The sequence below is a fragment of the Telopea speciosissima genome, chromosome 4 (assembly GCF_018873765.1).
Source record: "Telopea speciosissima isolate NSW1024214 ecotype Mountain lineage chromosome 4, Tspe_v1, whole genome shotgun sequence".
NCBI classification, from domain to species: domain Eukaryota; kingdom Viridiplantae; phylum Streptophyta; class Magnoliopsida; order Proteales; family Proteaceae; genus Telopea; species Telopea speciosissima.
The window spans coordinates 72032124-72054975 of NC_057919.1; the positions used below are offsets into that span (position 1 = coordinate 72032124).

The following is a 22852-nucleotide window of genomic DNA, read 5'->3' on the forward strand; positions in this document are numbered from 1 at the left end:
GGCTATGAATTTGAAGTATAAAAGCCATGGTGTAGGTGGCAATTACGTAATTTTTGGTAAACAACAGAAACGATTCTGTTAAGTGCAACCCATACAGATTTCTGTTTCTTCTAAACTTTAGAAACGTTTTTTTTTTCTGGGTTACCATACAGCATTTCAGGACCTAGAAACGCTCAAAAAACACAGAAACACATAAAAGTGTGCCGGACCCAAAAACACTAAAAAAAACAGAAGCGTTACCATACAGAGCCTAAGTTACCCCCCTCCAAAAAAAAAAAAAAAAAAAAGAACCACTTGACCGCAGGCTTAGGGGAAGCCTAGCCAGACCATCCGCAGGGTCTGGGCTTGGCTAGGGCTGAACCGCAGGGTCAGCCGGGGGGCTGGTAGGGCTTGGGCCTGGGTCTGAGATGGTACCTTTTGGAGTACCTAGGGCTGGGTGAGGTAGGGACAGCTGAAATCCCTACATCACCACCTCTTCCAAGCATAGTTACCAAGTCGTCGCCATGGCGTCCAAACTCCTTGGGCGCCTTGATGGTGGTGTAGCCTTGATCTTTGCCCCTCTACAACGCCATGGCCGCCTTCCTGCCTTGATAACTATGCTTCCAAGTTCCTATTCCATTACATCCTCCTAAACCTATTCAGGTTTACCAACGGCGACGACAGACTAAGATACCATCCTCCACTCCTATAGCCGACTTGCCATTATCTCTTACTGTTCCAGACGTGCCATCCACTACTACAGTCCCAGCTCTACCACTTGCTCAATTGAATTCAGGTGCTGAGGTCTCCATTGACTTACCAGTTGCTATTCGAAAAGGTACTTGTTCCTGTACTCAAAAATCTCAAAAATCAATGACTATATATCCCATTGAGTAGTATGTCTATATTTCTCATTTACCTTCTTCATTACATACCCTTGCTTCTTCCTAATCTACTGACTTTGTTCCCAAAAACTACAATGAAGCATTCTCTCATCCCGGCTAGAAAGCAGCAATGGACACAAAGATGGATGCTTTATTAACTAGACAGCATGGTCTCTAGTAGACCTGCTGATTGGTAAAGATCTTGTCAAATATCGATGAGTATATACTATCCAATACAATCCTGATGGATCTATTGAGCGACTTAAAGCAACATTGGTTGCTAAAGGATATACTCAAACTTATGGTGTGGATATGGGGTTATTTTGAAACCTTCTTGCCTGTCGTCCATTTAAATTTTGTTCGTGCACTTATTTCTCTTCAAGAGGAGGTTTATATGGAACAACCTCCAGGGTATGTTGCTCAGGGGGAGAATTCAGCTAAAGTGTGTAAACTTCATAAGGCCATCTATGGGTTGAAACAATCTCTAAGAGCATGGTTTAATAAATTTTGTTCCATAGTTACTCATTGTGGGTTTTCACACTGTTATTCTGATCATTCAGTCTTCGTTCGGTGCCAAAATTCAAAATTGGTTGTGTTGGTTGTTTATGTGGATGATATTATTACATAAAGCAACGATGTATGATGTATCTAGTATTGCCCAAATCAAGTCCTATCTTCATCGACTTTTTTAGAAAAGACCTAGGCTCTCTTAAGTACTTTTTGGGTATTGAAGTTTTATGAAGTAAGAAAGGAACTCGTCTATCCCAAAGAAAATATGTGCTAGACCTTCTGTCTGAGACTGGAATGCTTGCTTCTAAACCGGTTGATATTCCCATGGATCCTCATCAAAAGTTTGGTTCTAGTGAGAGTGAAGACTTGGAAGATATACACCGGTATAAAAGATTGGTTGGAAAACTTATCTATCTAACTGTTACTTGTCCAGATATTTCTTTTGTTGTTGGAGTCATCAATCACTTTATGCAATCACCAAAGCAAATTCACTGGGATGAGGCCTGTCGTATATAACGATACCTAAAAGGTGCTCCTGGTAAAGGGCTTAGTCATTGACCCAATCGGAATGTTGCATGGGTAGGGTTTTCTGATGCTGATTGGGCCAGTGCTGATGGTGACAAATGATGTACTACTGAATATTGTACCTTTGTTGGTGGTAATTTAGTCACTTGGAAAAGCAAGAAGCAGGCTACTGTGGCTAGATCTAGCACTGAGGCTGAATATCAAGCTATGGATCATACCACAGCTGAGCTAATATGGTTAAAATCGTAACTTCAGGAGTTGAGATTTCCAGTCAATCAACCTATGAAAATGTTTTGTGATAATCAAGTTGCTATTTAAATTGCAAGCAATTGAGTGTTTCATGAGAGGACCAAGCACATTGAAGTTGATTGTCACTTTGTGAGAGATGTTATGAAAAAGTTGATTTCTACTCCTCTTATTTCGTCTACTAATCAGCTTGGTGATATGTTTACCAAACCACTGTTTGGTCCGAGTGTCCGACTTTTTGAAAAGGTTGTTCCAAGCTGGCCTAGGTGATCTGTATGCTCCAGCTAGAGGGGGAGTGTTAATCATGTAACTCGATTAGAAAAGAATATTCTACTCTAATCAAGATTCTATGATTCCTATCTGAGTTGATATTGATATTGTAATTAGGATGTCTAATTAGGATTCCTTTTTAATTTATAATTCTGGTATGTACTCTATTGTTACTATAAATAAAGACTTGGGGGAGCTGCTGAGTATCGATTTTGTCTCTTAGCAGCTCCCCTTTCTCTCCCATCTCCTCACTTCTCTTCTTCGATTCTCGGATTTCACAGGGTTAACTCTGTTAGACTGTTACAGAAACTTAAAAGGAAACTTTTATATAGGATAGTCATATTGGTGTGTAACGTTTGGATGTTAAGAAGCATCATATAGATAAACTCGGTGTTGTTGTGATGAGATTGTTAAGATGGATGTGTGGCAACACTAAGAAGGATAAAGGATATGATCAAATTAGAGTTCACTGAGAGTAGCTATGATACATGATAAGCTACGAGAAAGTCGCTTGAGGTGGTATGGCCATGTTCAATGAAGGCCTTTAGATGCTTCAGTATGGAGGACATCAAAAGAGCCAGGGGTAGACCTAAAATGACTCTATTAGGAAATAGAGTCAGGCGTAGGCCTTTAGATGCTCCAGTATGATTCAGATTGAAGGAGCTAAAAGAGCCAGGGATAGACCTAAAATGACTCTAGGAGAAATGGTGAGGAAAGACATGGATAGCTTAGGCTTTGTATCAAGTATTACCTCGAATAGATGATTGGAGGGTAAGAATCCACGTAGCCAACCCCATTTAGTTGAGATAAGGCTAAGTTGTTGTATAACAGTCAAAGTGAACAAAAAAAATTAGGAAACTGTCTAGAGGACCCCCAAACTGAATGGGAACTCATGGGATAAAAGTTTCCTTAAGAAAGACAATAAAATAGTAGATACCATGTGGTCTAACGCAATTATGGGACCCGGTAGAGAGTTGACTCCAAGATCCTCCTAGCATTGCTTAAAAATAATCCCTCTATGTGGAAAAATAACCTCTAGTACTGGAACGCATCAGCACTATTAGTTCTTAGGAAATTTTTTTTTCTGTTTTGTACATGTATCACTTTTGTTAAGAAGATTTTAAATTTGAGCTCCGCTAAATGCAAGGTGCATAGGGAAAGTAGTAAATTTTGGTTTGTGTGGAGAGCTTGCCAAGGTTGGGAACCAAGAACATTATAGAAAATTGGGAAGATATTGCACATATTGGTAACAACCCCAATGCCAAATTCATCACATAATTTGGGATAATTAGAGAAATATCCCAAAAGCTCCAAAGATATGAGTTTCTAATAAAATAGTACGACCATAACGTCACAACAAGTTTGATCTATGACAACTCCCACACACACGCATATGTAAATGCGTGTAGGCGCAAAAGTTTGATCTATAAAAGTAGTAAATTTTGGTTTGTATGGAGAACTTCCCAAGGTTGGGAACCAAGAACTTTATAGAAAATTGGGAAGATATTGCACATATTGCTAACAACCCCAATGCCAAATTCATCACATAATTTGGGACAATTAGAGAAATATCCCAAAAGCTCCAAAGATATGAGTTTCTAATAAAATAGTACGACCATAACGTCACAACAAGTTTGATCTATGACAACTCCCAAACACACGCATATGCAAACGCGTGTAGGCGCACATAGACATGTGCCTTGGTGAGGCTGCACATGCTTGCATGTGTGCTAGGAATTTTAAAATGTTTGATATATATTAAAATCCATGTTTATAGAAAACTCAAAAAATATTCTAAATGTTCACAAACTCAAAACGATTGTAGTCCCACAGAGCATATAATTGGAATAATAAAGTGCAAATACTCGTCCTCCCTCTTCCTTGCAATCAAAAATTTCCCCATTACCTAGCCGGATTGAATCACCTAAAAATGCTAAATGTGTGGGGGTTTGAAATAACAAACTAAATAACACCAATTAAAGCTTTTGCAGCATGTGAAAGAAATATTTCAGCCACAGGGTAAAGGTCTTCCTGCTTTCCGGTAAATAATGATCAACTAGTGCAAAACAAAGGAAATAGATAATAACTAGAACCATGCCAAATACAGCAAATGCAACAAAAATCCAAAGAAGGAAAGAGAATGTAGTGGAGGATGCAGTATAAAAAAAAGCCTCTTGATGAAGAGAGACTAATACCACAAGCCAAACTAGATCAGATAATTGCTTTCTTAGTGAGCTCATCAGCAAGGAAAATGGTGGATTTCTGACTCGCCTTGAACATAATGTCCAAAGGAGGAAGTTTTCCTACACCAAGTGAGAAGGGTTCACCCAAAAAATCCTAGGGTCATTATTACTCCCCCTACTAGTTGATGGTCCGAATTGTCACAGCATCTAGGAAACACAAGGCGTTAGAGGGGTGATGCAGGGGCAATTTCTTGGACTGCGTTAAACCCGTTGGAGGACCCATATGAAGACAAACCGGGTCCATTCCTTTCCCCTGTTTTCGTGGAGATGAGATCAAGTGGATATAATTCGTTTATTTATATAGTTGAGTCTCAATGTCTTCCTGCTGAAATCAACTATTGGAAGTTCTAATGAGTATTTGGTTTTTTTTTTGGCGTTGTTGAATAGTTATTTTTGCATCTGATTGTTGATTTCAGTTGATTTTACACGAGGTAATATTTGTGTGTATTAGTACAGATTCTGCTTCTTTTCTCACCCAGATTAATCTGCTATTTGTTTCTAATTCTCTTTTAATTTAACTATTCATTGCTTTAAATGATAGATTCTTTAAAACTACCTTCGTATTGTGAATGTGGCATTTTAATTTTCCTCTTCTTGGGTTGGATAAGGTTTTTAGATTCAGTAGGATATTTAGAAAATATTTTATTTGGGAAATATATGTAATAGCAATTTGAGTTTTATTTAGTCTATTTTTATTAGTCTAGGTTTTAGGAAGTAGATTTTAATTCTGTTTTAGACTTCAATTAGGACACTTAATTTCTTTTTATATAAATATGCTTGTAACCCAATTCGTTTTGGCAGATTGAATAGAATGGAATAGTTGAGTTATGGTTTGAAGCCAGTGTGGTTGTGTGTGTGCACTCTTTTCTCCCCCCCCCCTTCTTCTTATGCGATTTCTCCTCTCCCCCCTGCAACTCTGATTTTTCCCAGCTTCCTCTATTCTCCTAACCGGCCCTCCACCAAGGGGGCCTGGACATAAGGCGACCAAGGCATCGTCCATGTCACCTGGACGCCTAGGCAACGCCTTGACAACTAGCACCCCCTACTTTTTGACACCCATCCTTTAGCAATGACGGGTATCAGTGAAGGAAAACCTCCTTCACCGTGGGTGAAAAGAAATTGCCTCCATGTTGAAATGTAAGAGTACAAATATGTGCAATCAAGTACAACAGTCTTCAAGGAACACTCTTCCTTGAAAGTACTTGGTTTAACCCACAAGAAGTCCTTATTCACCCTTCAGCAAGATTCTTTGGATTTGTTTGAGATCCTAATAAATAAAAATCTTCTCCTAGGCTCACCAAATCCTGAGTAATCTGATAAAGTTAGTACTACTGTGTACCTAGAACATCTGAAGTTCCACAAATCTCCGGAGATGCAAGATGTTTCATGGAGCAACCTCAAAATTTGAACTTTAACACGATCTCTGGGGTAGGGAATCAGAGGGGCCCGCAACATGAAATAGTCAGGACCTGGCAATAGAATCTATGGAAACTTTTCTGTCACCTTACGCAAAGTCATCTAAGCTGATATCCTATAGTTGAATCCAAGAGTTAAATTGTAGGCATGTGAGTTTCTCATTGTACATGGTTACAGAGAACTCAAACATCTCTTCGTGGTGCATGCATTAGGCATTAGGGTATTTGACATGCTATAATAGTAGAGGTTTGCTCACCATAGACTAGCTCATGTGTTTCCCAAGTAGGGATATCCTTCAAAATGTTATCTTTGACTGCCTCATATGTGAATGGCCCTTTTATCCTACAAACATTCAGTAAGATGACACTGCAAACATTGAAAGTTATGCACTGTCCTATTTAGGTATCCGCATGGCCGTGTGACCATAAACCTAGCATCCTAGCTGTTGTGCAACCAATAAAAGAAGATTTTTAGACACATAATTTGATTCATAATAACAGTTCATTCAAGCCAGCTCCATTGGAGCTCAGATTTTGTGGACATATTGTCTATGTGATCATCCATCAATCTGCTAAAGTTTCAGCTAAATCTGACTCTCTCTTTTTTCATAGGATATGTAAAGCTTTCAAAGTTCAACAACTTCACGAACTTTGGCGCAAGCAAAAAAACAAGGGCAGAAGTCCTAACTTGGTGGCTTAGACAACAGAAATGAGATCCAAAACTTGACAGATGGCTAATCCAAGGTGGTAGCTTCCCATGCAACGGACAGAGGAACAACAACTTTGCACAAGAGGAAGAGCACAAAGTTTAATGATTTCCCTTCTTTTCTTTTGCTAATTAAATTGGTGAGATACTAAATCCAACTAAGTGCTAGTTAAGGTAATCGGATGCGATGTCCATGTTCCCACCCTCTATGGTTATAAATAGAACAGAGTTAATAACTTTATCTCTATCGCCACAGTAGATTCCGTTCTCTCTTCCTATAAAGACTTGTTTGCAGTATCTAATCTCTCTCTTCCTTCCCTCCGTTAAACCTCGAATGTAGAACTAACAAAGTTAAGGGTGAAGAGAAAGACAAAGAAAAACACTAATTTAGTAATTTCGAACGGTTGCAAACGGACGAACGAAGGAAGTAGGGGTGTAGAAAATTATGAAAGAAGAGAAGTGAAATGTTTCTACAAGAAGCGAATAACTTACCGTGATGGGCATAGATGTAGGCGTTCCTCCATGAATATATGTGATCTCCTGGCTTCAATTCTTCCCTCTTGATCTTGTTCGACAGCAGCCCCATCCCTTCCTCTCCCTTGCGCTTTCCTTCTGTGTCCCCAACATATGCTAACACTTTGTAAGTCTGTGTGAAACGTTTGCTTACTATCGAAGGCTTCTACCAAAAAAAAAACACAGGTTTTTGACAAATGCCCTGCTGAAAATGCTCATTTGTTTAAATGTCCCCCTACAACTTTTTTAATTATAAATTTCCCTTTACTTTCAAAATAGTGTAGCACTTTGGTCCAGTCCGTTTATTTGAAACATTAGACGTTAGTTTTAGGGAATTTAATGACCAAAATGCTCCTCCAATTAAAACCCATCAAGATTAAAAAATAAAATAATCAAATTGCCCTCATCTTCCCCAAATCGTTTAGGGTTTGAAACTAAATTTTTTTTCCCCAAATCGGTTAGGGTTTGAACCCATTTGAAAAGCAAGAATATCCAAGAAAGGGAGGTGAGGATAAAAGATTGTGATGCGGTTTTATCACACAGCAAAGGGGATAAAGATCCGAAGCATAAACCAGATGGGTTCACAAGGGGTTTTGAAACTTCACCTGATAGATCACTTTCCAAATGGTGGGTTTAAATTTCTCGTTGGGTTTTTTTATTAAATGGCCACCACTAACATTTCAACTAATGTTGTAGCAATACCATGAAAATTGTAAGAAAGCACTTTCACCTTTTCATGTCTCTAAATTGCTTTACTAACACAGCAGAGGTATATGAAAGTCAAATAATGATTACCTTCCCCATATTTAAGTAAAAAGTTAAAATTAAATTTTAGAAGGCTTAAGAACAAATTCAGGTAAAGAACAACCAACAGTTCTTTTTCCTTATTGGGAAATATCCTTCTCATTGCAATGTGATATTGTTGTTAGTAGGAGATTACTTGATTCAGGACCAACTAAGTCATATCCCAACGATATCAGATAGTAGATGGAACATTTGTAACTGCATAAAGTAGCACTGCTGATGATCTCAAATATATACATGTTCAGGATTTAGCCTTTTCGTGATGAGTTCAAATGGAAATCCTTCTTATTTTAAAACAGCAGTGCTCGCAACCACATCACAGATGTTGCTTTCAACTTCGCACAAGGTAACACGACAGGCTGTCATTCAAATTTTGAAAAGAGTAGGACATCCAAACTTGCAAATGCTAGTTTCAACTCCATACTGGGAATCAAGCTTGATCTCTTGCTTTCCAGATGAGTTCAAACCCTCATCAATTTGGGGAAAAAATTTTCAGTTTAAAATCCTAAACGATTTGGGGAAGATAAGGGCAATTTAATTATTTTATTCTTTAATTTTGATAGGTTTTAATCAGAGGGGCATTTTGGTCAGTAGATTCTCTAAAACTAACGTGTAACATCCCAATTTAACTGATTGGACCAAAATGCTACACTATTTCGAAAGTAGAAAAGAGTTTGCAATTAGAAAAGTTGTAGAGAAGCATTTGAACAAATAGGAATTTTCAAGGGACATTAGTCAAAAACCCAAAAGAAAAGGCTTCTAAGAGAAAATTTTGTTGTATTTTTCAAAGTAATCAAACATGGGATTATGTATAGTATTTCATAGGACCTTGATTTCAGCAGTCTGGAATCGGGATTTTAACTTTGTCAGCAAAAATGCGTTTAAAACGTCATCCCCATATTTTACTGTTTTAAATGTCATTTGTTGTTGGATTACGAAGTCTACGGGAAAAAAGGGCAAACAGGCATACCCCTTCGTTTTAAACGCATTTTAAAGGAATAGACGTTTTTAAAGGGTAAAAATGGAAATTAAATATTCAAAAACAAAATCCAAAATCAAGTTTTCATGCACAATCCTTCTCTTTCCCTTCGACCTTCCCAAATCCCAATCTCTGCACCTTGCACCGTTTCTTGCAAACCATCCCCAAATCGAAGGGGAAAAAAATGCAATCGATGGGAGATATGAATTTCTTGAAGTTGTAACTCAGCTCGGAGATCAATTGAAGGAGATCTTAACTTGGAACAGTGAAAATTGTCCTTTGCGGCTTTGCTCTCCTCCTCCTATAATCTACTCTGTTTGCAAACCCAGCATCCCAGCCACGTTGTCTTTGAACTTTGAAGGTGAGATTTCAAAATCCAAAGTTTCCTTGTGGCTTCAATTGACTTGGTTAGTGTTCTTTTGCCCTTTGTTATCATCCTGTGATGTAGATCAAAATATGAAGAAAAAGACCAAACACTATCACAAGAACAGTGTCACAACTCACAACCCATATTTGCCTTGTGTAGGGATGATTTTTAGAAGATCTTGTGGCCCATCAAGTGGAGAAAGCTTCTATCCTAATGCTATCAAAGTTTAGTTTCTATTTTCATATTTAAAAAGTCGACTTAAGTTTCTATTTTCTTAAGTTTTTAATTTCAAGTTGTTGCTATTTTTATTTTGTTTTCTAAAATAGAAGTTTTCATTTTGATGTATGACAGCTAGATTTTATAAGAAGTTTCTATTCTATAGGTTTTATGAATTAATAGTTTCCTTTTCTAGATTTATTTAGTTTCTTAATTAGATTGGAACTGAGTTGTTTTGTAATTGGGTTATTATAAAGAAGAGTATGAGGCTGACTAGAGAAGGACAGCGATTGAAGAGAAAAGAGTTATGGTTGAAGTTGTGAGATGCAGCAACGGTGAGAGGTCATGGGTGAGAGGCCCTTGGTGAGTGGATGATGGGCTGAGAGAGCTGATCCTATCCTCCCTTCTATATCCCTTTATTCTTCTTCTTATTACCTTTTTACGTTTCTTCTTTCATATGTAAACAAAAAAAAAATAAAGCAATAAAGTTTCAGTTATATTCAATTTGTTCTTCCTTATTGTGTTGATCTTGGCTACAATTGATCTCCCGTTGGTTTCTTTGGCTCGAGGTCGATTTTTGCATTATTTAGTATCAGAACATATCATCTCCTAGCTGGGTTGATGTTAATACTAGGAAGATGAAGTCAAAAGTTCTCCTAACTGAATTTTACTTAAACCAGTGTACGATGGACCATGCACTAGTCATTTCTGATGGTAGTTTTGATACTGCCACTAAAATGGGAGGATGGGGATCCCTTATCATTTACAGAAATAAAATTGTTGCCACTTGTATGAACTCTGGATATGCAGGGACAGCTCAGGAAACGAAGATCAGAGGAGTCAAAGAAGGCGTTGAAAGGACCCTATTGACAGAGTACAAGAACATAACAATCTGGACTGATTCAGAGGAGGTGAAGAACTGGTTGATCGATCAAGAATTGCATCCATAGCCTTGGGATCTGTTTCATTTGTTTTTTGATATTCAATCTCTTTTTAAGCTTTTTTGGAATGTAACAATTATCAAATAACCTAGAAGTTTAATTACTCTTGCTCATAGATTAGCTATGCAGGCGAGACTTTCGGATCTTGATGAACATTGTATGTTAAACTATTTTAAGTAATTTTAAGTTTTCTTTCCAACCAAAAATATAATTTAAGAGAAGGTCATTCTTCAAAGAATTATAATACATTATAATGAGTTCATAATTTATAGCTTAGAGCTTCATTGAAAGTCCATTCCCACACCTGGAAATGGTGAAATAATGTCAAAGTCCATTCCCATTTTGACAACATTTCATTACTAAATAGACTATATGATAGACCTGGAAATTTGGACAACATTTGAATACTAAATAGACCACATGATATACCTGAAAATTTGAATATCATTTCATTACTAAATAAATCATATGATAGACCTAGATATTTGGACAGTATTTCATTACTACATAGACCACATGATAGACTTGGGACCTGATAGAATCCTCCACATCAACTTTAAACATCATCTCCAAAACATCGATAGAATCATCCACATCAATCTTAACATCATATCCAAAAACAAAAAAGTCTAAAATTATCTATATAAACTTTAACATCATCTCCAGAAATAAAAAGCCTAAAATTATCCACATCAACTTTAACATCATCAAATTAGAGTAATTTCTAATAATTTCTTCACTGCATCCCCTCCTCTCTTTGCACTCCTTTCTTCATCTTTTCTCTTGTTTTCCTTTTCTCTTCCTTGGCTTTCCTTTGTGCTTCAGTCCTGGACTATATATTCTCATAAGTGGTGGTAGAAGAAGCCTAAGATTTGGTCATTCTTTGAGAGGTATGACATCAAATTGGCTCCCACTTCTCTTCTTTCTCTACACAAACATGAAATAAGTTTTAGTATTTAAAAATGATTGATCATAGAGGATAAAATGCAATTTAAATACCTTTACCTAATCCCTTTCATTGGAGCTCTTTGGCACTTCCTTGTGTTGTGGCCTACCTCCTTACATCTGCTACATATGACACTTGGCATATCTTTTTCTAAACTCTCCAGATGGTCCTTCACCAAGTTTCTTTCTCCTATTGGTATGTAGTCTTCTTGGTAATCTCTTCAAGGGTGGAGGCTGAACAATACCCAGGTGATGCTCATCTTTTAACTCTTCCAGACTAAGTAATGGGTGGATTATATCCTTATAAACTGTCAAGTATGTTTTTACACTACAGTATTCATCACAATAGCTTTCCAAGCTTTGTCTCTTGTAATTAATACAATAGGTTGCATGCTTACAAGGTATTCTTGTACCATCCCACACTTTGCAACCACAAGTGTGATTTTTCAAATTAATCTCATATCTGCCTTCACTATTTGAGACTTCAAACTCATCTAATCCAGCAGGAAGGACCATACACCCTCTAGATTTATGACATATCAAATCCAACTTTTTCTTTATCCTTGGTGTGACTATTCCCTTAAAGGTGCAACCCAATTTATACCTTTTATGCATTGTTGACATCAATTGTTTCGTTTGCTCATCAATTACCATCAGAATGGGCTTGTTCCTAAAAGGGTTAATCCACTGGTTAAATGATTCACTCATATTATTGGTTATATGGTCGCTCTTGCATCTGAAATCGAATGCATGTCTTGACCATATGTTGGGAGAATTTCTACTAACGAATCATATGCTTCTTTGTTCACGTCTTTCATGTCATTCATTACCTTCTCAAAAAAGAATGCATTAGATGTCTTAGATGTTGACCAAAAAAGTTTCTTAGTAACACACTTTGAAACTATATATAAACTATATAAAATGTATGTACTATATATATATATATATACTTATACTGTATTAAAAATACGTTATATATCCCTATATTTGAAAGATATCTTTTTTTTTTTCGGTTAAGATAACCAACCATATAAAATTCGTATAAAATAGCATCCCATATACTATTAGTATTCGGCCAATAACAAAAAGGGTATTTTATAAAACAACTTATTCCTAAGATCCACCACGTCCATGGCCATAAACATGGTCCCATACCTATATATGTAAAAGACAAAAAGCAAAAAAATTTAAAGGAAACAAATTGGAGGGAGAAAATGAATGGTTCTAAAACTTTTTTTGTTTTAGGGTGCAAAGATCTAATCATTTCCTTGATTCAAAAAAGAGGATACAATGTCCAAGATCTCCCCTGAAAAGGGCGAGGGGACCAAGAAACAGCTATCCGGGCAAAAAAGAGCCCATTTTGAAAACTTGTGGGCTAACACATAGAGATAGAAGAAAGAGTTGTAGAAGGGAGCAAACATTCGATGAGGGAGAGAATCCGATGATAACCAAATCGAAGAAACTTCAAGCCTGCGAGCAGACACAAGAGCCAAACGGATTGCCAATGCCTCACCAACCAATGTTGGTGCCAAGGCAAAATGATCTGTTACAATCAAACACAGCATCCCACCTGAATCAAAAACAATGCAGCCAACACCGAGAGCCTTGGGGCTCTTGCTTGTAGTTGCATCCACAAAAAGGGAGAAAACTCCTAAAACTTGAGCTACGCCAAATTCGACAAACTTGTAAAATATTTCATAAAGCAAGTCAAAATTTACACTACTAATTTATGGGAAACGGTTCTCTAAGCTAGCAAGGTATCCTACACCTTCACATTGATTTATTAAATCATTATTTCTCTTTAAAAATATTAATATAATAAATCAAATCATGTGAGGAGACACCGTGTACACCACCCAGGCAGAGTGTTCAGGCAGGGTTAGGGTGGTCATTATGCCCCCCTTGTTAGGGGGAGTGGGAACGGGGAACTGGGAACTGGGAACTGAAGGGATAAAGTCCAGGTTCAAAATTCAGATACCCTTTGGACTAAAACATAATATGGCCAACCAACCCCAATGCCCGTTTCCATTCTAACAAAAACATATACGTATTAAAACCTCTCTACATATATGTGCATTGTGAAACTTTTGTTCCTATATGCTTCAAATTACAAAAAGCTCAAAACCCATATAACCAATCCCTTGGCAAACTTCATTTGGACTTGACATGATATAACCTACCACTGGGCAAACTCCATCAGAGGTTCCAACAGTTTAGCCATCAACAACATTTGGGCCCATGTGATTTGACATGTGGCACTGATATTTAGTACCGTTAGGTAAGACTTCCAAAACAGACTGACTGTCTACGAAAACTGTGCCTCGCTACCATCTTTTATAAGTTTTGACATAGAAATGGTCGCGTTGAAATAGCTAGAGTTCTAAAGAACCGACCATTTACCAAAAACCTAAAAAAAAGAACCGATACGGGAAAACCCTTCTATTTTATTTTCTTCATATTTCACTGTATTATATCCACTATTTATCTCCCCCCAGGGCCCCACCCCCACCCCCACCCCCACCCCCACAGGCAACAATTACAAAGACATTTAGGGGATTAAACATCAACAATTACAAAGACATTAAGGGGATTAAACATCAAAAAACAATTATATCCTACCATAACTTTACAGCATCCATGCCTCTGTCTGCAGGTTATGCAGAGAAAGAAGAGAGAACTAAATGGTCCGGCCTATTTGGTGGAAGTTTTTCCATCTCTAAACTGCAACGATTAATTATGGCGGCTTCTTTATTACTCTCATCCCTTTCAAGATCGTTTAAGGCTTTCTTCGCACAGACAGTAAAAGCAACCGTGGCAACTATTGCAACAACGAAGGAGATAATGTTGTACACAATCTCCACAGTGGTCATGTGATGGTTTCCATACTTCATGTTTGCCAACGTCCTAATTAGTCGCCCACTGCACACAAATCCACCAGAAGCAACAGGAATAGTCTTAGAGATATCTACGAAGTGATAACCATAAAGCCAGATATTACAACAAACAAACAATCTATCTCGTTAAACACTTTTCAATAACTATTCCCAATCTAAAAACTAAGACTCAAATAAGATTCTATAATCACATTCCAATCCAATGTGGCCCCCGGTTTTCTTAGCCAAACACTCATCCAGCCAGTCCCATCCATAGAATAACTAGTTGTGATGTAGGTGTAATGGGGAAAACACCAGGAGATTTTGAGTCTTCTTACAGCGATGAGGCCCTATTCTCCATCATCAATGATGGAAAAAAGGACAACCATCTTCTTTCTTATGTTTTGTCTCTTAAGAAAAACAGCAAACACTCTCATGAACGATTGAGAAATAACTAACCTATAGATGTAAATGAATGATTCAGGTACCATTCCAGCAATTGATCCGCATATGTAGGGCCAAAATCTCATGTTTGTTACCACAATAGCATAGTTGAAAATGGTGTAGGGAAATGGTGAGACTCTGAAGAGTGCAACAACTCGAAACTGATGGAACCAGCTTCCTTCCCCAGCCAACCTAAGAACAGCAGCGTTCTGGGGCCATCTCCTCAACCATTGCTGTACATTATTAGAAATTTAAATATGAAAATTTGAGATGGAAGGAAATTTGGAACAGGTCAAAATCAAGATTCATGCTATTATTATTGCAGCCCAAAAATTAGAGCATATCTTACATGGATGCGGTTGCGGAACAGTAATCCAACCAAATAGGGCAAGGTCATCCCGATGGTTGTCCCAATCATGATGATCACAAACCCAATACCATATCCAAAAATCATCCCCGCCAGCCACATGGAGGGTCCAGAAGGAATTAAAACTACAGGGAATAATGCCAGAGAGGCAACAAGCACAAGAGCAAGAACAGGCCTTCCAAAGGCAGTAGCTTCCCATTGCATAATCGGGAGGAGAACCTGCAAGAAATGACAGTGACACATGATGAATCAAGTTTTATATGATGCTGGCAACAGCAAAGACATCATGTTTTTCAAAGAAAAAGGAAGAAAAAAAATATATAAAGCTCACAATCCTGGACAGCACTACACAGAATACACAATAAGTTTTAACATTTAATTAGGTTGACCTTTACAAAAAAAATATACCCTCTGCATGCTTCGGTTGTCTGGACAAGTATTGAACTTTTGTGTCAAAGAACAATACTATAGAAAAATATTACAACCACGGTAAGAAGAAATTCCGAGTACCCATATAGAAGTAAGGCATCCTAGGATCAACAACAACAAACTTAGCCTTATCCCAACTTAATGGGGTCGGCTACATGGATCCAAACACAAAAAAGGAAAATTGAGTTGTAGCAAAAAAAAAAAAGGTGGGGAAAGAGAAGAGAAATGGGAAATGGAAAATGCCAAATGAAAGATAATAAGAGGGAAGAAGCCTGACCCAGCATGACAGGAGAATCTCAGCTAAATGGGGTCTGCTACATGGATCCTTGCCCTCCAATAGGCCCTATGCAAAGTCATACTTGATACAAGACCTAGGCTATGCATGTCCTTCCTCACCACTTCTCCTATGGTCATTTTAGGCTTGCCCCTAGCTCTTTTAGCTCCTTCAATCGGGATCATATCGCTCCTCCTTACTGGGGCGTCCCTAGGCCTCTGTTGAATATGAGCAAACCACCTTAAACGGCTCTCTCGGAGCTTGTCACTAATCGGGGCGACTCCCACATCTGCTCTAATACGTTCATTCCGTACTTTAACCTTCCTTGTTTTTCCACACATCCATCTTAACATCCTCATCTTTGCTACACAAAGCTTATCAATATGACACTTCTTAACTGCCCAACATTCTCCCTCATACATCATAGCTGGTCGTACAACAATTCTATAGAACTTTCCTTTAAGCTTTGAAGGAATACATCGGTCACACAACACTCCAGACACACCTCTCCACTGCATCCATCCCACTTTAATTCTCTGAGAAACATCATCCTCTATGCCACCTTCTTTATTTATGATTGACCCCAGATATCAAAGATAGTCACTTTGTGGTATCTCTCTATCCTTAATTCGCACCATATCAGTATCCATCATAGTGTGACTAAAATTACACAAGCAAGGCATCTTAGGATACAAGGAAAAAATAAAACTGTGGTTCAAACTCATTGATATGATCATAACTTAAAAAAAATATTGGACTCAACAGCTCAGTCAGATCAGGTTAAGCAGAAGCAGCCACCATTTTAGTTCCCGGTTCCCTAGAGGCTACATTCAGTTGGCAAGAAAGCACCAGAAAATATTTTTTGAAGGAACCCAAAAATAAAAAAGAAGCAAAATGGAGTGCCCCATGAAAATTCCACCTCTCCTCGTGTCTATTTGACAAGGAAATGCCCTGCATAAGTCCCGAGCTTTTATTCTCCAAACCTCTTCCTGCACTTGGCTGCTGGAGAAATATCACTGAAATGAGGAAATTTCTCCTCTTTCCTCCTGGAAGTTGTCTTAAATTACAAAGGGCACAGCATGCATTAATAAAAGTCCCATTGAAAAGCCCTGGACTAATATGTTGTTAGTTATTAGCTTCATTTATATTTTCAGTCATTTTATTTTCTTCTCTTCAGATAGTTTCCAGACAAAGAAGACATTCTGAAAGTCGGAATATTCAACTTTATTTTTCCTTTCCCTCCTTTTCCTTTCCTGACGATTCCTTATTCTCTTTTCTTCTCTTTCTTCTACTCTGGAGACAAGTGAACAGAGCCTTGGTGAAAAGAAGAGGTAAAACAAGGAAAAGAACTGGAATGGCCCTTCCAGTTTGATGCCTGTCTGGATTTCAAGCTATGGATATTATTTCTGGGCTATTACCCATCCAAAAACTGAACCCACTAACTGAATGATATTTTTTAATGAATCAATAACTTGACGATGTCAGTACTACACCATATGCTTTTGAGTGTAAACAGTTATGGCAAACAAAAGTAAGGTCTGTACTCTGTACAACAATCCCCCCCCCCCCCAAAAAAAAAATAAAAAAAATAAAAAAATAAAAAAATACAGAAATAAGATCAGAAGCTACCTTCTCAAGAAGAAATGGTACTCCCCATTTCACGAAAACAAGGAGAAGTATTACCAAAATGCAGCACCATAGTAAGGCCTTCATCCACCAGCTGAGAGATTTAAGCCTAATTCCTGCTTGAGTTTGTAAGACATTGACCTCAGTTATCCTTGGCTCATTTGATATCACCAGCCTTACAGATTCTTCCTGCATAAGATTCCCAGAGTTTGCAATATGCTTTCCTAGTCTCTCAGAAGAATTCGACATCGTCTCATTCATTGTGCTATTGCAACAAAAGAACTAAATGAGCACCAAAATGAAGATAACAGAATCAGAACATACAAAAGCATAGCATAGGGGGAATGTAGGAAAAAAGAGAGAAGAATTTCATAAGAACGATAAAAATTAGTGTTTTTATACAGATTTTCCAACGTTAGAACCCTGCAATCATTTTGTGGCATGCAAACCTTTTATAAGCCCGTACCAGGCAATTTAAGTTCTGCTGCAGCATAATTTGAGATGCTCAATATCAAGTCTCTATGATGGTTGATGCAGGAGCATCCCAATGGCCATAGTATTAAATCTCGTTTTGGAAGGCCATTTCGGCCAGACCGAAATTTCCGAGATACCGCCGAAATATTGTATTTTTTTCTATGAGTTTTGTTTGGCCATTTTTGGGTGTAAAATGCCAAAATGACCGAAATAAACGAAATTTCGACGAAACGGTGCATTTTTTAGATCAAAATTTCTGAAATATTGCATTTTTTCATTTCAACATAACATCTTGTTTCAGCCTGGCCGAAACGAAATTAAATTTCAGTGAGATTTTGAACTATGCCAATGGCCCAGTCAAGTGGTTTGGATATGCTCCACAAACCATTGGATAAGTTTTGAGTTAACAAATGTGAACCTTAGGGTATTGGTATTGGTCTGGAGTAAGAATCGTGGGCGATTTCTCCTTCTTTATTGCATTTTATCCCAGGGTAGCAGCCTAGTTGACAACTTGACTTTGCTGGTTTGATTGTCCAGCTTTCTACTTATTTCTATTATTATTATCTTCCACTATTACTTCTGTTTCTTATTTTCTCCACTCAATCATCCTGCTTAAGTTCAGTTTTGTGGTTTTCTCCTTCGAATCCCCTTGGGCCAATTACCCACAGGAATTTTGTTCCCTTGCTGCATCAATCTAGTAACATGACTAAGGGCTACTAGAGCATATTATGGGAAAACTTGTCAGAAACAAAATAAATAATCACTTTTAGCAGAAAAAGAATCTGAATTCTCCCTTTCAAAGCTGAAGCAATGGCTTGCTATGTATTTGATGCCATACATAATTTAAGGATGTCCAGGCAATGCCACAGCAAAATGTCATGATACAGAAAATATAATATCAAGCAACAAAACATGCTATGGTGACCTGTAACGGTTTGGATGCGTGTGAAGTATTAATACCTTACCTATTAAAGGGTCCATATACAAGGAGGATTTAATCTCTTTTATCCATTCATGTCCAACTCAAATCTTGTTTAAAGATATTAAGCAGTTATAAGATGCATAACAATACAAAAGGGCATACCCAGTGCACGAGGCTCCCGCCACTGTGGGGTCTGGGGAGGGTCATAATGTACGCAACCTTACCCCTACTTTCGTAGAGAGACTATTTCCAGACTCGAAGCTGTGACCACTTGGTCACAATGGAGCAACCTTACCGTTGCTCAAAGGCCCGTCCTCATATAAGATGCATATCGATGTGTTCTGCTAATTGAATAACCAGTTCTTAACTTGTTTAGCATTCACTACATGCTTTCATAGGGATTGTCAAATTGCCAATTGTTCGGTCATCATGCATTATAGCATACACTCTGTTGCTTTTGCCAATATCATCTTATCTCCTTTTCCGGTTTTTACTATTTCCATCTTAAAAACTGTTGCACCATGTGGTCAATGTAACAAATAAAAACACTGGAAAAAAGAACAGCAATGGAGCAACCTTACCGTTGCACCTATTAGGTTTTAGAGTAGATGAAGAAGGAAGAAAAAAGCTCCAAGAGAGCCAAGAGTTCAAACACGATTTGGGGAAAGTCTGTTATGTCTCTAAACTAGAGACAAACAAGCTTATATTGAAAAGAATGTAAAATTACACACAGGCCCTTAGCCTTATACAAATGACACATAGAATACAAAAAGGAGGGGTTATGTACATATATACCCCTGATAACACTATTCTTAACACTCCCCCTCAAGCTAGGTGGTATATGTCATACATACCCAGCTTGTCTAACATAAAACTAAAGTGATGAGAGCTAAGTCCTTTGGTGAAGATGTCTGTCACTTGTTCATTTGTCTTCATAAAAGGAGTACAAATAGTCTTAGACTCTATCTTCTCCTTGATAAAGTGTCTGTCAACCTCAACATGCTTTGTCCGGTCATGTTGAACCGGATTGTGAGCAATACTTATGGCTGCCTTGTTATCACAGTATAAACTCATAGGTTCAGTCATCTCAAACCCCAATTCTTGAACAAATTTTTTCAACCACAAAATTTCACACACACCATGAGCCATGGCTCTAAACTCTGCTTCAGCACTTGACCTAGCTACCACAGGTTGCTTCTTACTTCTCCAGGTGACTAAGTTTCCCCCAACAAAAGTACAGTATCCGAAGGTGGACCTTCTATCAGAAATAGACCTGGCCCTATCAGCATCTATATATACTTCAATCCTCAAGTGACCATTCCTGGAGAAGAGAAGGCCCTTTCCAGGGCATGACTTCAAATACCTGAGGATCCTGTATACTGCATCAAGATGTCCCATCTTAGGTGCATGCATAAATTGACTCACCACTCCAACAACATAGGTTATGTCAGGTCTAGTGAGGGAAAGATAGATTAGCTTCCCTACTAATCTCTGATATTTTTCAGCATCCACAAGAGGTTCACCAAAATCTTTCCCTAGTTTGTGGTTCTACTCAATAGGGGAGGAGATTGGTTTGCATCCTAAGTAGCCTATCTCTGTAAGTAGATCAAGAACAAACTTCCTTTGGCAAACATTGATCCCTTGCTTGGATCTTGAAACTTCAATCCCCAGAAAATACTTCAATGGACCGAGATCTGTGATCTCAAACTGCCGAGCCAAGTAAAGCTTAAGCTTTGAGATTTCAGCTTCACTGTTTCCCGTGACCACAATGTCATCAACATAAACAATGAGAGCTGTAAGAGTGCTGTCCTTTCTTTGTATAAACAATGTGTGATCAGCTTGACTTTGAGTATATCCATTTTGTAGGAGGGCTTGTCTAAACCTCTCAAACCAGGCCTTAGGAGACTGTTTGAGTCCATAAAGAGCCTTCCTAAGACGACACATTTTCCCATTGTCACTAGTATGCTTGAACCCAAGAGGAGGATGCATATATACCTCTTCTTCTAGATCACCATGGAGAAATGCATTCTTCACATCAAGCTGGTACAATGGCCAATCAAGATTTGCAGCCATTGAGAGAAGAACACGGATGGAGTTGCGCTTGGCCACTGGAGCAAAGGTTTCCTGATAGTCAATGCCATACACCTGTGTATAACCCTTGGCGACAAGTCTTGCCTTATACCTCTCCACAATACCATCAGACTTGAACTTGACTGTGAATACCCATCTGCATCCAACAAGGATTCTCCCTTTAGGAATTTCAACAAGGTCCCAAGTGTGATTCTTCTCAAGAGCCAACATCTCTGTGTTCATTGCTTCTCTCCATTTTGGATCTGCTATAGCCTCTGCTACATTCTTGGGAATAGATATGGATGAGATAGCTATAGTGAAGGCTATACCTGTAAGGGAGATAGAATCATAGGAAACAAACTTGGCAATGGGATTAGTACATGCCCAAGTTCCCTTACGGTGAGCAATAGGAAGATCTAAGTCTGAGGATGTAGAAGTAGAGGGAGGTATACCTGTCTCAATGGATGGAGGCTCAGGATGAGGAGACGAAGAAGGATTTTGGCAGGTCTTCTTTATAGGAAGCCATGAAGAAGGATTTCTCCTATCCTTCGTTTACACCAGTAGCTCCCCCTGTTCTCTGTTCACCTGTGCACTAGGAGGCTCCCCCTCAACAACAGTATCCCTAGAATTTTTCTATCCCTAGTCAATCTGAAAAAGGGAAATAGGGACAAGAGAGGAGAAAGGAAATGAAACAAACTCGGGAACCTCTTCACCCTCAACATCACCACCAAGAGATGAACACTCCCCCTGAAGAGGTGACTGAAAATATGGTATGGTTTCAAAGAAATGGACATCTTTGGAGAGAAGCCACCGACGAGTAGGAGGATGATAGCATTTATACCCTTTGAAGGTGGAAGAATACCCAAGAAAAATACACTTTAGAGCCTTAGGATCCAATTTAGTGCGGGCAGATTTGCTAATATGTACATAGCAAATACAACCAAACACCCTTGGTGGAAGAGAGAAGGAAGAAGAACGTGAGGGTAAGACATCAAGAGGAACTTTGAAGTTCAAGACACTGGACGGCATATGATTAATAAGAAAGACAGCAGTTAGTAGGGCATCAGACCAAACAGTTTTGGAACATGCATGGTAAACCAAAGAGATCTAGTCACTTCATGGAGATGGCGATTTTTTCTTTTCGCCACCTCATTTTGTTGTGGGGTATCGACACAGGAAACCTGATGAATAATGCCATGGTAAAAAAATAAGGTTTCCAAGCTACTACACATATACTCCCCACCTTTGTCAGAACGGACAATTTGGATCCGAGTTTGAAATTGGGTATACACTAACTCATAAAAATTTTTAAATGCAACATAGACATCACTTTTGTGTTTCAACAGGTAAACCCAAGTAACCCGAGAATAGTCATCAATGAAAGAAACAAAGTAGCGGAAGCCACGCAAAGAGATAACAGGGGAAGGTCCCCAAACATCAGTATGGATAAGATGAAAAGGTGAAGTAGATCTATTACCATTAGATGTATAAACTGTTTTACAACTTTTGGCAAATAGACAAGGTTCACAATGACAAACATGAGTGACCGGAAAAGAAGTAAATAAATGAGGTAACAGTTTCCTCATAACAGAAAAGGAAGGGTGTCCCAAACGACGATGCCAAAGCAAAATATCCTCCTGAGTACGTCCACCTTCTTGCCCACAAACATAGGATTGAGTTTGCACAACAGGGGAAGCACCAGTCTCCAAAACATATAAGCCATTAGTCTCACGACCACTGCCAATCACCTTCCTCGTCACCAAATCCTGAAAAAGACAATGGGTAGGGAAGAAGGTGACAAAGCAGTTTAAAGATTTAGTCAATTGGCTA

General features: G+C 38.3%; 2 protein-coding genes across 2 annotated transcripts in view; both read right to left on the reverse strand.

The window, feature by feature from the left end:
• The window catches only part of LOC122657407 (protein LEAD-SENSITIVE 1), a 56738-nt gene extending 44184 nt beyond the window's left edge, over positions 1-12554 (reverse strand). The window contains exons 1-2 of the mRNA XM_043852104.1: positions 12545-12554; positions 7271-7381 (exon numbers count right to left, since the gene is read on the reverse strand). Coding sequence (XP_043708039.1) covers positions 7271-7364 — 94 coding nt within the window. The 5' untranslated portion in view covers positions 7365-7381; positions 12545-12554. The remainder of the gene's footprint in view (positions 1-7270; positions 7382-12544) is intronic.
• Positions 12555-14137: 1583 nt separating this feature from the next.
• Positions 14138-20164, reverse strand: LOC122660504 (TVP38/TMEM64 family membrane protein slr0305). Its single transcript, XM_043855837.1, has 6 exons — positions 20130-20164; positions 18612-18615; positions 17560-17819; positions 15210-15446; positions 14876-15093; positions 14138-14462 (listed from the first exon to the last, which is right to left on the reverse strand). Exons 3-6 carry the CDS (start codon positions 17815-17817, stop codon positions 14198-14200), a joined length of 978 nt encoding a protein of 325 aa, XP_043711772.1. The 5' UTR covers positions 17818-17819; positions 18612-18615; positions 20130-20164; the 3' UTR covers positions 14138-14197.
• Between the last annotated feature and the right edge of the window lie 2688 nt (positions 20165-22852).